The sequence below is a fragment of the Lissotriton vulgaris genome, chromosome 11 (assembly GCF_964263255.1).
Source record: "Lissotriton vulgaris chromosome 11, aLisVul1.2, whole genome shotgun sequence".
NCBI classification, from domain to species: domain Eukaryota; kingdom Metazoa; phylum Chordata; class Amphibia; order Caudata; family Salamandridae; genus Lissotriton; species Lissotriton vulgaris.
In genome coordinates, this window is record NC_141699.1 from 911,195,339 (window position 1) to 911,208,310 (window position 12,972).

General features: G+C 42.0%; 1 protein-coding gene across 1 annotated transcript in view; it reads left to right on the forward strand.

The window, feature by feature from the left end:
* PID1 (phosphotyrosine interaction domain containing 1) overlaps positions 1 to 11,555 on the forward strand; it is a 181,450-nt gene extending 169,895 nt beyond the window's left edge. Inside the window, exon 2 of the mRNA XM_086944062.1 lies at positions 8,895 to 11,555. Within this exon, the coding sequence (XP_086800188.1) occupies positions 8,895 to 9,371 (477 nt within the window). The 3' untranslated portion in view covers positions 9,372 to 11,555. The remainder of the gene's footprint in view (positions 1 to 8,894) is intronic.
* The last annotated feature ends 1,417 nt before the right edge of the window (positions 11,556 to 12,972 follow it).

The window sequence follows — 12,972 nt, forward strand, 5'->3', positions numbered from 1 at the left end:
CTGGCATTACAGCCGTCTTCAGCCAGGATAGCTTGACTCCAGTGGCTTTGTGAGCACGGGACCCACGTCTGGGCATACCCTTCCCAAATGGGGTGATCAGCAAAACACACAAGATGATGGACGGAAATATGCATTTCCTTGTCCTGAAGAAGCCCTTGCTGTAAGCAGTCACATGAGACCAAAACACTGTTGGCACTGCATGTCCATAAAACATCCTATCAGTGTGACTGGCAAAGCCCAAACAAGACGATTTATTGAAACACATGACACACTATTAGGGTTACCATCCAGGGGATGATGATGTGTGATGGTATGATGAACATTCATGTACTGCACACAGCTAACTTTCACGAATCACATGTTCTGTTTCCATGCTAATGTGTGGTCTGTTTTTTTTTTTAAATCGATAGAAATCTGTAGGTCATCTTATGCTTGTACTGTTTTGTAAATTCTATAATTACAATCTGTATCATCGGACGGAATAATTCAAATTTTCGATCTCCATTCAAAGACTGATGGTCTCTTATGAGATAACTTGTAACCCTGCACCAGAGATATGTTTTTTCACAAGAGCTGTTCAAAGAAGGCTTATTGCTGACAGTGCAACAGCCAGGTCATGGGAAGGCCTACTGGTAGACATCCACACAGAGACTGGTTAACCACCATGCTTTAGAATAGAACCCAGAACTCACTCTTTCTGAAACTCTGGGCTTCCACTGCTTTAAGCCAGAAAGCACCTTGAGCAGGAATGGTAAAGAGATGTTGGGTGCTTGAGATGGAACATTTTCCAGTGCAGTCTTCCCCGTCTGGTATTTTATGCTAGTGCAGTTCCACCAATAGTTCCTCAAGGCTGCTCTCACTTTATGGAAGCGCTGGACCTGGTCATGAGGCACTTCGTTTCAAGGAGCTGCGGTCTCAGCGCTGTGCTTCACTCTCCCTGCACAAGAAGGTTTTCTCCTTGTCAACAAATTTGGCGTGTTTCCTTTTAGCTAACAGGTCCATGTTTGTTGAACTTCTTAACTCAGTTTTGTTGTCTGTGCTCCAAACAGTGAATCAGCCAGTCATTTCCTCTGATATTGTGCCAAGATGCCGCAAAATATTAAATTGTAGCAAATAGTTGAAGGCTAAATAGATTATTGTAGATTTCCCACATGCACACCTGAAGTGGTTTTATTGTCAAATTGTGTCGTTAAAAGAACTGTTTTTTGATTTTTACTGCTATTTGATTCGTAATCTGCACCAATGGGTTGTATGCCAATGTCGGGTTAAATGATATCCGCCCACCCATTAGAGTATCTACTACCAACCTATCGTCATGGTAAGCATATATAGAGATCCATAGATTTACTGTTGTGACCCCATGTCTACTAGCCTTGACTATATGTTGGGAGCTGATATTGTGGATGTTAAAACTTTCATATTGTGGTGAAACACCATAAAACCTAAACTTGGTATATTGCGCAACAGCAAATGAAATTTGCACTCAGTGAAATCCAAAGAAGTGAATTATACTTTTGGAAGGTTTACTTTAGAACTCCTTTTCAGCCGACCTTCTCATGGTATAAAGCAGATTGTTGAGTATGCGTTTGTTTGTAGAACTGACTATTAATATTTAATGTTTTCTGCAGTGCTAGGCTTGTCGCAGCGCAGTAGGTTTGTTTGCTTGGTGTTGGCATTTATTTCGCCGGCAGGAAATGCACTGCCCCCTATGCTGCCCCTGAGACGCCTCACCACTTTTATTTATTAGCAGCCGCCACTGCATAGATGGTTTTCTTTACATACCTTTCATTTGAATACATTTGGCGACCCCTTCCAACCTCAGAAAATGTGATGCCTTTTCGCCAGTAGACTTTGGCATGAGTGTTTGTAGTGTGGTAAAACGACATTAGGGAAGAGCTCTGCAGGCCGTCTGACCCAGCACGAAATGTAATGCAAATACAGATGCTGGGATTTACTTAGTGACTGGAATGTCTGAGACGTTCTTGTGTTTGTCCTGAAGCCAAAAACACTGTTCTGTAGCAGCCGTCGTTGAGCTGCCACCAGCGTGAAACTGAGTGGTAGGAAGAAATAAGAGCTAAAACAAGGATGGTCAGCAGTTTGCCTCACTGCTGACACTGTGCTCCTCTCTGACACTAGATAAAATACTCCTGTCTGCGAAGAAATGTTATGTAGCTAAGCAATAAAGTACCCATTACTGAAGATGTTCAGAGAACAAAAGTCTGCCTTTTCCCAGTTACAACGCAGTTGATTTGTGTTTAATATTAGCTTTTTTAAATTTTATTTGATCACAAATGTAATTTTTTTTTATCAGTAAAAGTTTCTAATTCCACATAGCCTGGACCTGATTTCCATTTTGTTTTTTTGTTTTAGTTTTCTAGTGTCCTGCTGAGGCTTCCCTCATTTCCGGATAGAGATAGTACACACTATTTAATCGCCATGTGTGCACAGACGTGCAGCGGACAGAAAGCAGCGCACCTAGGGGCTATTTTAAGACGATTTTATGATCTAAAAGTCAATAGTAGCTGAATGTAATTTTTATTGTTCTAGCATAGTTTTAAACGTGTTCATTAAAGTTACCTTGCTTTTGCACATTGCACTTTCTGTCGGTCCCAAGTCAGCTGCGGCACTTCCTGCCGTTTGAGCAGATGAACGCAGCTTCTCTCCCAGGCTTCCCTCATTTCCTGATAGAGCTGGTACACAACCTATTTCAGCGACATGTGTGCACGGACGCGCATCGGACAAGTGTAGCGGACGCGCCGAAGGCAAGCCCGTCTGCACCAGTTTGCGGCCAGCGCCAGCCATGCTGCCCCTTTTGCTAGCGATAAAATCATTTCCTGGCCAGGAAACTGTCTCCTGAGATTAAGGACGAATTCATGCCCAACTGGCCATGATATTGACCTGATGAGTGCTATACTCTCACATTACTGCAAAGGCTCCACTTTTGTTTTATGGAATACGGGGGTGCTCCGCGGCCTTGATACATAAGAAATCAGGAGACCGGATAAGAGCCTGCTTGATCAATTGCAGGTCACTGCCCAAACATGTAGACAATATCTGGCTATCGATATCCAACAATGAATGGGATGTGATGTTCCTGACCGAAACATGGTTAAAGGAGGAATCTAGACCGGCCCTGACCTTGGCCATCCCCCCCGGCTTTAAAATCTGCTGCACAAACAGGATAGGTGGAAAAAGAGGGGATGGGGTTGCCATCATTGTAAGAGATTCTTGGGAGATCTTCACTACAGAGTTCCAAAACACGGGCATGGTAGAAGGTCTGAGTTTTTTTTATAATTACCAGACCCACGTCCTTCTTTGCAGGACTATTGATCTACTGACCTCCAGACTTTCAGTTTAATCCCAGATCTATGCAACTTCATTGCCCAGAAGTCATTGCAATATGCCAACTATACGGCCTTAGGAGATTTTAACTTACAAATTAAGGATCACGGCTGTACTCATGCCTCTCAATGGGGGCAAATCTCACCCAGCATTTAAAATCCCCCACTCATTGTGCAGGCCACATTTTAGATCTAGTATTCTCGAATATTCCGTCCTTGGTTGCTGAGACCCCGCAACAAGTGGTCTGGACAGACCACTACATGGTCCCTTTTTCGTTTAGTATGGAAATATTACAACCTAGTGGAGAAATCTGCAATGATATAAATATATAAATATGCTATGACCAGGTGGATCTCTGCTGCCATGGACAACATAGCTCTGGCCAGATTAGGCAGAATCTCGAGAAATTCGCCATCTGCCCCATTGTTCTCTGAGTGGAAAACAACAAATGTAAAAGTGAAGAACGCCTCTGGAGGAAAGGTTATAGTCCATCGGTCAAATTGGCCTATAAGGAGGCTCTAAAAGAGCTACACAAATCAATCAGGGTGGCAAGCAGGGACTACTTTGTAAAGTCCATTAATAGCGTGGAGAACTCGAGCAAAGAAATCACCATCTGCCCCATGGTTCTCTGAGTGGAAAACAACAAATGTAAAAGTGAAGAACGCCTCTGGAGGAAAGATTATAGTCCATCGGTCAAATTGGCCTATAAGAAGGCTCTAAAAGAGCTACACAAATCAATCCGGGTGGCAAGCAGGGACTACTTTGTAAAGTCTATTAATAGCGTGGAGAACTCGAGCAAAGAAATCTTCAGGCTAGTTAGCTCCTTCACTAAGCCTGTGGCACTTGAGAGTAAGATATTACCGTCCCCTTCATTGTGTTCAAAGTTATTGCACTTCTTTGAGAACAAAATTCAGAAGGCCTATGACAATTCATGACCGGGATGGAAATAGTTGAAATGGAAGCCGTTGGAATCCGCGCATTGAGGATTCTTTTTCCGTGCCTGTACCAGGGTCGGGGCCTTTAACAATCAATATAGCCCTCATCAGTGGGCTATAAGGCTATATTACATGTAAAAATAAAAATGGATTTTGTGTCACGATGCATAAGTGTTAATTAATCAAAAAGAGACTAGCTAGGAATGGGGTTAGCATGACATTAATATTATAACCATCATGGTGACTCAGTATTGTTTTGTCAATTGGTGGTGGCACCAATTGACAAAACAATACTGAGTCACCATGATGGTTATAATATTAATGTCATGCTAACCCCATTCCTAGCTAGTCTCTTTTTGATTAATTAACATATAAACCGGGGATCTGGACTAGCTATCTGGTCCTCTCTCTCCCTCTTGATACTCGCACGATGCTTAAGTGCACATGCGTGGTAATGTATTCATGCATATATTTCATAATACTGCAGCACCTTCTATTTGTTTTCTTGCTGATCTGGAACAGCATCAGAGAAACCACTGACCAAGCCAAAAGAGACGATTAATGCCCTTCCAATGCTTGTTTCACCCTGCTTTCTGTTGAATTCAGCCGTTTTAATCAGCTTTAAATTCCCTGACCTCTGTCAGTACCCTGCGAGACCAAGTTCACAAAAGTGCTCACAACTCTTTCCCTACAACGTTTTTTTTAATTTTTACATAGTATTTTTAAATGAATTTTTTGCTCAACAGAGCTGGTCACAATTAGTCAACCGGCCTGGTTTGAGGTCCATGTCAATTTCTGGATCTATATTTCTGGTGCTCCTGCATAGTTTATATTGCAAAAGTGCAGTCTATATACTCTTGACACCTAGGAAAGGCAAGTGTGCTGCTTCGTACAACGGTGGAGCTACAAATATTTAACATTTTTGCTGAGTTGCAGAAAGCAGACACTAAAATTCTCTGATGCAGTTCTTAGCTCTTGGTGGGTATCTTTTGTTGAGCAGCAGGGCTGTGTCTGAATGAATGATATGAAGCGAGCCTGGGTGATGCACGCTGCAGGCACTGCAACCCATGATTTCTTCCTGGTACTGATGATTGCGGACTAATGCATATTCTCTGGCTACTGTTTATTTTCACTCATATGTGACCAACATGTCGAAAAAAGTTACTGACTGGGTAATGCTTGAAGTTTATATGACATTGTATGATCTATTGGCTTATTACTTGTGAAATTAAATAAAATATGGGACCGTTGGGCTAAAAAAAAAAAAAAAAATGAAGTGAGCCTGGGTAAATGCAGGTTGAGATTGCAAGTAGAACTCAAAGCAAAAGATGCTGCCTAATGTACCACTTGGTCATTGATAGAACCTGTGGTAACTAGCATTGGCAAACCCCTTCAATCTTGCCTTTGGGACACGTCTGCTTTGCCAATACTTTTTAGCCATGCTTCCCAGCATCCCGGATGCTGTGCAGCATGACTAAATAAATAAAAATGCCTAATATGTCATTTTGTAGGCGCCCGCACAATAGTGTCTAGGAGGCAAGGCCTAAAAATGAAAGAGGTGTAGAAGAAGATTGAGTAGATCTACCCTTAGAGTTATAAGAAAAGCTCAAAGTCGTTGTTGTGTCACTGATGTTTTTGGTTTTATTTTTTGGTTGTATCACCCATCTTACACTTTTTATTGGTATTCTGTGGACCGCCCAAAAACTCCAAAGAGATGACAACTTTGAGTCTTTCTTATAACTCTAAGGGTAGACACACTCCATCTTCTTCTACAAGTCTATCAATACAAAGGTAGGTCCAAACCTCAAGAAGTGGAGTTCACCACCCCCGTGCCGGATTAAGGGGATTTTTCAGTAGGAAGGGAGTGCTGGACCTTGATACACACAGTAACTAAAATTGAAAGAGAACTGCGATATCTTATGAAAATAACGGTAGCCCATAATGATAGATCATACTTATGTTCTACAGGAATCAGTTGGCCCTGACTAGGCGAACGGCAGGATACAAACATGATGAGTTCCTAGACCAAAATTTGTAGAATTTACTCTACTGGCAATCGCGCATGATGGCCTCTTATTGTTTCAACCAAAATATTGATCTTATACCCACTTTGAGTTTAATATTTGTCACCTGTGTCATTTAGGACTGCACAATACATTTATTCTTCTATGCCTTCAATCAGTTCATGAAGGAGTTTAGCTGTAGGTTTGTATCTATTTTAAAAGTGATGGGTTTCCAAATTCTGTACTATGACCTTCTAATGTCAGAGTGTAACATTTTTCAAGAGATGCAGGAAGTTCATAAGTATGGAAGGAAAGAGATAAAAGCTGTAACTATAAGAAACAATGAGAATAGGACTGCAGTGTTATCGCAGATGCAATTCTCCAGCAATGCCTCGTTGTTGTCTTTTTTGCCTGTTTGCGTGTGGTTTTTATCACCCTTTCAGGATAGTTGCGATCCGGCAATTTTGCTGTCAGTGTCTTGGTCTGAAGATTGAAGTCAGACGTCTTGCTGCAGTTTCTCCTTAATCTGAGAATGTGCCTGCAAGGTAGATTTCCCTCCAGGGTCGAAGGTGAAAGCTGTCAAACCTTAGTAGTGTGTTCTTGTCTGTCGGTTTAATAAATAATAATGCTCAAATTTGAATAGCACAGCTATTCACCTGTGAGGTGCTGTTCACAGTATGGGTGAACTTAAAGTTATTATCGTGATCATTGATCCAAGTAAGGAAAGGGGTAATGGAAGTGCAGACAACCGACAGAAAAACACTACTAAGGTTACGAGCTGTCAAAACTGCACTGCATGCCTTAACATGCATGCAATACTGGTCCTGAAGAAAGCCATAATTACCCGGAGGGTAAAGAAATAATATGGCTGAAACATGTAGACCCAGGATGTGAGAGATCATTACCATCTCGGAGCACATCCACCACAGTTTTAAACGTTTGTCCAAGGTCGCCATCATTAAAAACACTTTCATTGGTTGGTAACCTGGAGGCAATTTTGAATCACCTTTTCCTCATTTTAGATTTAAAACCAAAACCTCTCCATTGTAATCAGTTGTCGTAGCACACCCAGATGAATTGGGTGTCTCGGGTGGGAACTCGATGAAGCATGCTACTAACTAGCTTAGTGGGTGAGGGCTCTTTTAAAAAATCTAATGGTTTTCCTACACAGTTGTGTGAAAGACATCTCAAAAGGTAACAGACTATGGTAGCGTGATCGTTTTTAGTGTCTGTTGCACTTTAATAGTAGAACAGATTATTAGTCCTAGAAGTGAAAAATTGTTTTAGAGATGCTCCAACTCTTTTCAGCAGCCAGTAAGAAAGGTGAAGAATACATTTGAGAAGTAGTGGTGGCATCCTAGCTAATCCTGCTGGTTCATTGGATGCCAGGATCAGGCCAGCATTCATGATGATGAACGCCAAAGGCGCACGGTAGGCGGGGGACTCAACTGTTGTGATTAATAGAGAATTAAAGTTGGAGATTCAAGAGCATCTTCAGGGTGGTGCTAAAAACATCTACTCTAGTCGCTAAAACCCTAATTTGGAGTTCCATTGTTTTTGTCAATCTGTGTTCAAATGGGCAGTCATCTTTCGCTTGCCACTGTCATTTATAGGTGCTTTAGATGGCATAAAGAGCTAGATGTTTATGTGGTAAATGCTGCAGTTGGGGCTGGCAAGTTGCAGTTTTATTTGTAGTGTTTGCTAACTGTAAGGTGAGCAAATATTCATATTAAGTTTAATAACTCTTATGGACCGAATTGCAGCATCAACAGTGTACTCAACTTAATTGGTAGTCGAAGGTTAAACAGGTGTTTACGAACCATCACAGATATGTACAGCACTGGTACCTGTGCACTGACCTCTTAACTTAAGCCCTAATAACAAAACATCATGAAAATAAGGCATCAAATCAAGCCGAGCCCTGTGTGCCTGTGAGATCTAATGTACTGCCATTCAGCAGTTCTTGAGTTATTCACGCAGAAGATCGGCTGCTTATTGTGATTTCCAGTTTATTTGCAAAATTATCTAGATGTAGAACCCCCTTATCTAACTTGGACTCATTTACACACACTGCACCATATGTGTTTCATTGGAAGGTTGAATTCTGATGGTGGTTTCCCTCCAGTTCGGCCAGAACTGGTCAATGGATTCTGAGGAAAGGCAGAGTTATTAAGGCTTGAACATGGCATTTCCAAGGGGTGCAATGTCAACTATAAAGATGAGGACTTTTTTGTAAAGTGCTTCCTTTATTTGAGAGGGAAAATATTTTCCAGGAGCCACGTAGAAGGGCAGCAGGATCCACTGCCCGCCCAAGGAGCTGAGGGAATTCGCTGTGTGAACGTGTAAAGGTTCAGATTTTGCAATATTCCTGTGTTTATCTAGCTAAAGTCCAGTGAATTTGCATGGAAGTCGGCAAAGGTTTCAGCAAGATTTGAGTGTAATCCGTTTTACGAGAAGCATGATGAATTTAACCTTTTTCTGATAGCTCATTTAAAGATTTTTAGTATGATTAACGTTATTGTATTAATTACAAATGTGAGAATTTTTGCATGCACTAACAATTGAAGTGTAAGGGCATTAAATAATGGATTGTCTGTTTTAATTATTGTTGCAGGTAACGTATTTGGGAAAGGTATCAACAACTGGGATGCAGTTTTCGTCCGGCTGCACAGAGAGGGCAGTCATTGAAATGTGGAAGAAGCACACACTAGCCAGAGAGGAAGTCTTCCCAGCCAACACCCTGCTAGAAATTCGCCCATTTCAAGTTCGTCTCCACCATCTGGACCTCAAAGGCGAGGCCACCCTTCATATGGATACCTTCCAGGTGGCGCGTATTGCATACTGCACGGCCGACCACAATGTGAGCCCCAATATCTTTGCCTGGGTGTATCGAGAAATCAATGACGACCTGACATTTCAGATGGACTGTCATGCGGTGGAGTGTGAGAGCAAAATAGAGGCGAAGAAACTGGCTCATTCCATGATGGAAGCCTTCAAGAAGACCTTCCACAGCATGAAGAGCGACGGGAGGATCCACCGGAACAGCTCGTCCGACGAAGTCTCTGAAGAATTTGAGTCCGATGATGGCTGAGTGAACTTTTTAATGGTTTGGCAAAGGCGGTAATGGCTTAGGGGATCAGGAACTCGTATTAAAGAGGCAACAATACAAATTGAGAACGAAAAGACTGCCAAATACTTCTCTGATCAGCTTGCTATATCAACTGAGCAATTCAACTTAAAGATGTGCATCATTAAAGTAATTGAGTTACATTGAAATCTGCTGCTGTTGCTATGCCGTTCGAGTGAGAATGAGTTTCATGTTCCCTCATCGCTCCCCTTGGTGGCCTGTTCCTGCTCAGGCTTATCCTCTCCTGTCGATCCCTTCCAATTTGCCTTATGAAAGTCATCAAGCAGTTGTGATAGTGGAGCCTTTGGGACAAATCAAACGGAGACTATTCCTCAGTGTGGCGTGGATTCATGTCTCAGTGTAATTCAAAGAAGAACACATTCCCTCTCCCATGCATATTTAAAAACCTTTCACCATGTGTGCCGTATGGCGAGTAAAAATCACTGTCCTCTGAAATTAAAGTAGTATTTTGCAATTTTTCACAATCAAGGAAAATTTATTTTTACGTATATTATCGCATATGGTCTTGCTTCCTAGTCTACCAACATCTTTTGAGGGCTGCTTTTAACAGCGCCACTTATAACAAGGGCACATTTTAGTATTCATTGTGAACGGCCTATGGCCAGTTCAAGAATTAATAAAGTTTACCTTGGTCAAATGCAAGGTCAAAAACAGCAACCCATTTGAGTCCATAGGAAACCATGGTTTTTCAATGAACATCAAAAAACTGGCACCTTTGCTGAGAGTAATTGGGTTTGAAATGCTGACCTGTGGGAAGATTTTATGAGTTTTTGACAAACTGAACATTCCAGTTTAGCTTATGCTTAGGATAACATACATGAAATGAGTAGCTGTTTCATTCTTCATGCCTTTCAGGATGGTATCAGTCTCCAGGTGCCACCGTGTTGCCTGCTTGCAAAGCTTTAAGGCAGCTCTTTCTGTCTTGTCATTTGCACTGACTGACTGGTACAAAGTCATATTTTTGCACCGGGCAGTTGATGCAACAGTTATTTTAACACACTTTTAGTTTAAAGTATTCTGTAGTGTGTGGAACCAATTTGCGACGAAATCTGCTAAATTCTCTAGCCCTGCCATGGAATTAAAAAAAAGGCGACTAACCTTTCGGGCTCTGTGTTCGGTCTGTGTAGTTTGTGTGGTTCTTCCTAGCAAAATAGAGTTCAGGGAGACCAAACAAAATGGTTCCTGTGCAGCTCGGGCAGTTCCTGCGGTTCTCCGGGTACCTATTGTATGTAATGGAGAATCATACAAACTGCACAAGCATGAGGCAAGCCCGTGAAATCTGCCGGTTTATTTGGTTCGCCTTCAGGGCGAATTTGTGTAGTTTTTGTATAACGGTGTCATCCCACAGAAGAATTTGAAATCTTAAAAAATACATTAAAAAAGGCAGTTGTGCAGTTTTTGTATAACGGTGTCATCCCACAGAAGAATTCGAAATTTAAAAAAATACATTAAAAAAAACAGGCGGATTTCAGCTGTTTTTCAGTCTGCATATCACTTTCACCCACCCCTAGTTGTTGCCGGCACTGGGGCAGCTCACGTGACGTGACTCCTAAGCATTGCAAGCAGTTGACTATATATTTTAATGGGTTCCCCAACTGGCAAAGCATATGAACGTACGAGCCCACATTCTACCAACAGAACAGAGTATTGCTTTCATTTGCATGTAAATTATTTTCCTACCGCCTCAGTGTTCAAAAAGAAAAGAGAAGCGTGCTTCTTTCAAAGGTCCCTAGGCCTTTGCCATCTGTTTCGCATTTGAAAGCCAGCCGACACATGGTCTTGGGAGTTAGTGTTGCTTTTATCAGCGATCCTGTTTACCTTCCCATGATGCTCCTTTGCTCTAGCTGCGTGGAACATTTCAGTTCGGAAGATCCCGAGGACATTGTCGTGTCTGGTGGCAAAACTCGGTCAATCTTTTTTTTATTGAGTTCTCAGCATCACATGAAATTTTGTGATCATTGCAGACTGTTCACTGAGCGAATGTTCCAGTATTTGAACAGCTTTTTTGTTAAATGAAATACCTTCATTGCAAAGTGTTACAAAAGTCTACAATCTGTGTGCACCATTTTGTTTTGGTTGAAATAATGGAATTAATTAAGTCGGTCATGTCTTTTATTAAGGTACAGTCAACTGAAAGTGTGAGTTTAAGCATTTATTGATGATGTATGTTAAAAGAATGGTTTTGTAATTTCAATCGTGGAAATTTAAAGAAAAGGTTCTAAGGGCCCAATTCTCCTTTGGCACCTAACTTTTTAGGACATTTACGACTTTTCAATACCACCCATTCTTGCCCTTTGTAAGAGGAACTTGTCACTCCGTCTTCACACGCAACTCAAGTGGCTTCCAACAAAACTGAGTTCTGCTTTCAAGTTTCTTGGCATCCTGCTTTGTGCTCGCGCACAATTGACATACGCTATGTTAAAAAAAAAATTACACACAAAGTCAAGGCCTATCGGTGGCAAACCTAGAAGATACAGTTGTCCAGTTTTAATGGAAGGGCAGGCTGTTCCTCTCCATCTCAGTGTGTAAAGTCAAAAGGTAGCACTCCCATTTTTGTTTTTTTTATGACACGCCCTGGTGTTTTTTGACTGTTCATCAGCATTTGAGAGCACCGTCCTTATGCGAACCTGAAAACTTATCTTTGAGACTGCTTCTGTTTTATTACGCACGCCTTGCTTAGCCTCTGCCTAACTCTGGTCATCTGTGACTTGGCATGTATACCGTAAGCTATGCATACTTGCCACTGATCCCTGAGCTACAACCTTCTAAACCAGTCTGCACACCCTCATTTGTGCTCTTGGTACCCTCATTTCTCCTTCGCCCATCGTCTGCATGCTTTGCACCCCCACTTCCCCGCTCTGCACCCTCTCAGGTATGACTTGCTCATCCTAACCCCTACACAACCTAAGCCGCACTGTACCAAACATTCTAAACTCCACTTTATGCACTCTATGCCTTGCATATTCTGTGCCTTGCCACACACATACCCTTTGTCCCACTCCACACCTCTTCTGCCCTGCCTTGTTCACTTTTTGCTCCTCCCTGCACATACGCTGCACAGCTATCCATAACCTCTGCCCCACCCTGCACACCCTCTGCACATTCAGCTCTGCACCTCGTCTGTCACAATCTTCATATCCTTTCACCAGAGTTGTACATCTTTTATCCTTCCCTTAAAACCGTTCTACCAGCATGGCACTGTGAAAATCAGGCAAGAGGGTGTGAAGGGAAGGACAGGAGATGAGGGTGGCAGGGTGGATGGTGAAAAGAGGATTTCGGATTTGGAAGGCAAGCTTGAGGGTGTGCATGGTAGAGGGAGTTCGGGGAGAGGGTCTTCAAACCTGAGCAGATGTTCCATGTGATAGCAAAGATTCTAAAATATTTGTCAGGAAAAGACTGTAAAATAGATTGCCAAAGTCTCACCCTTGCTTGGATTCCTAGCTACCAAAAGTGTGTCTTGTAAATCCATCAAAACTCACCATGTAACTTAGTACTTGATTAATTTGACTGTTCCTAGAATACTTGGTGCATAGTGCTTAATCGT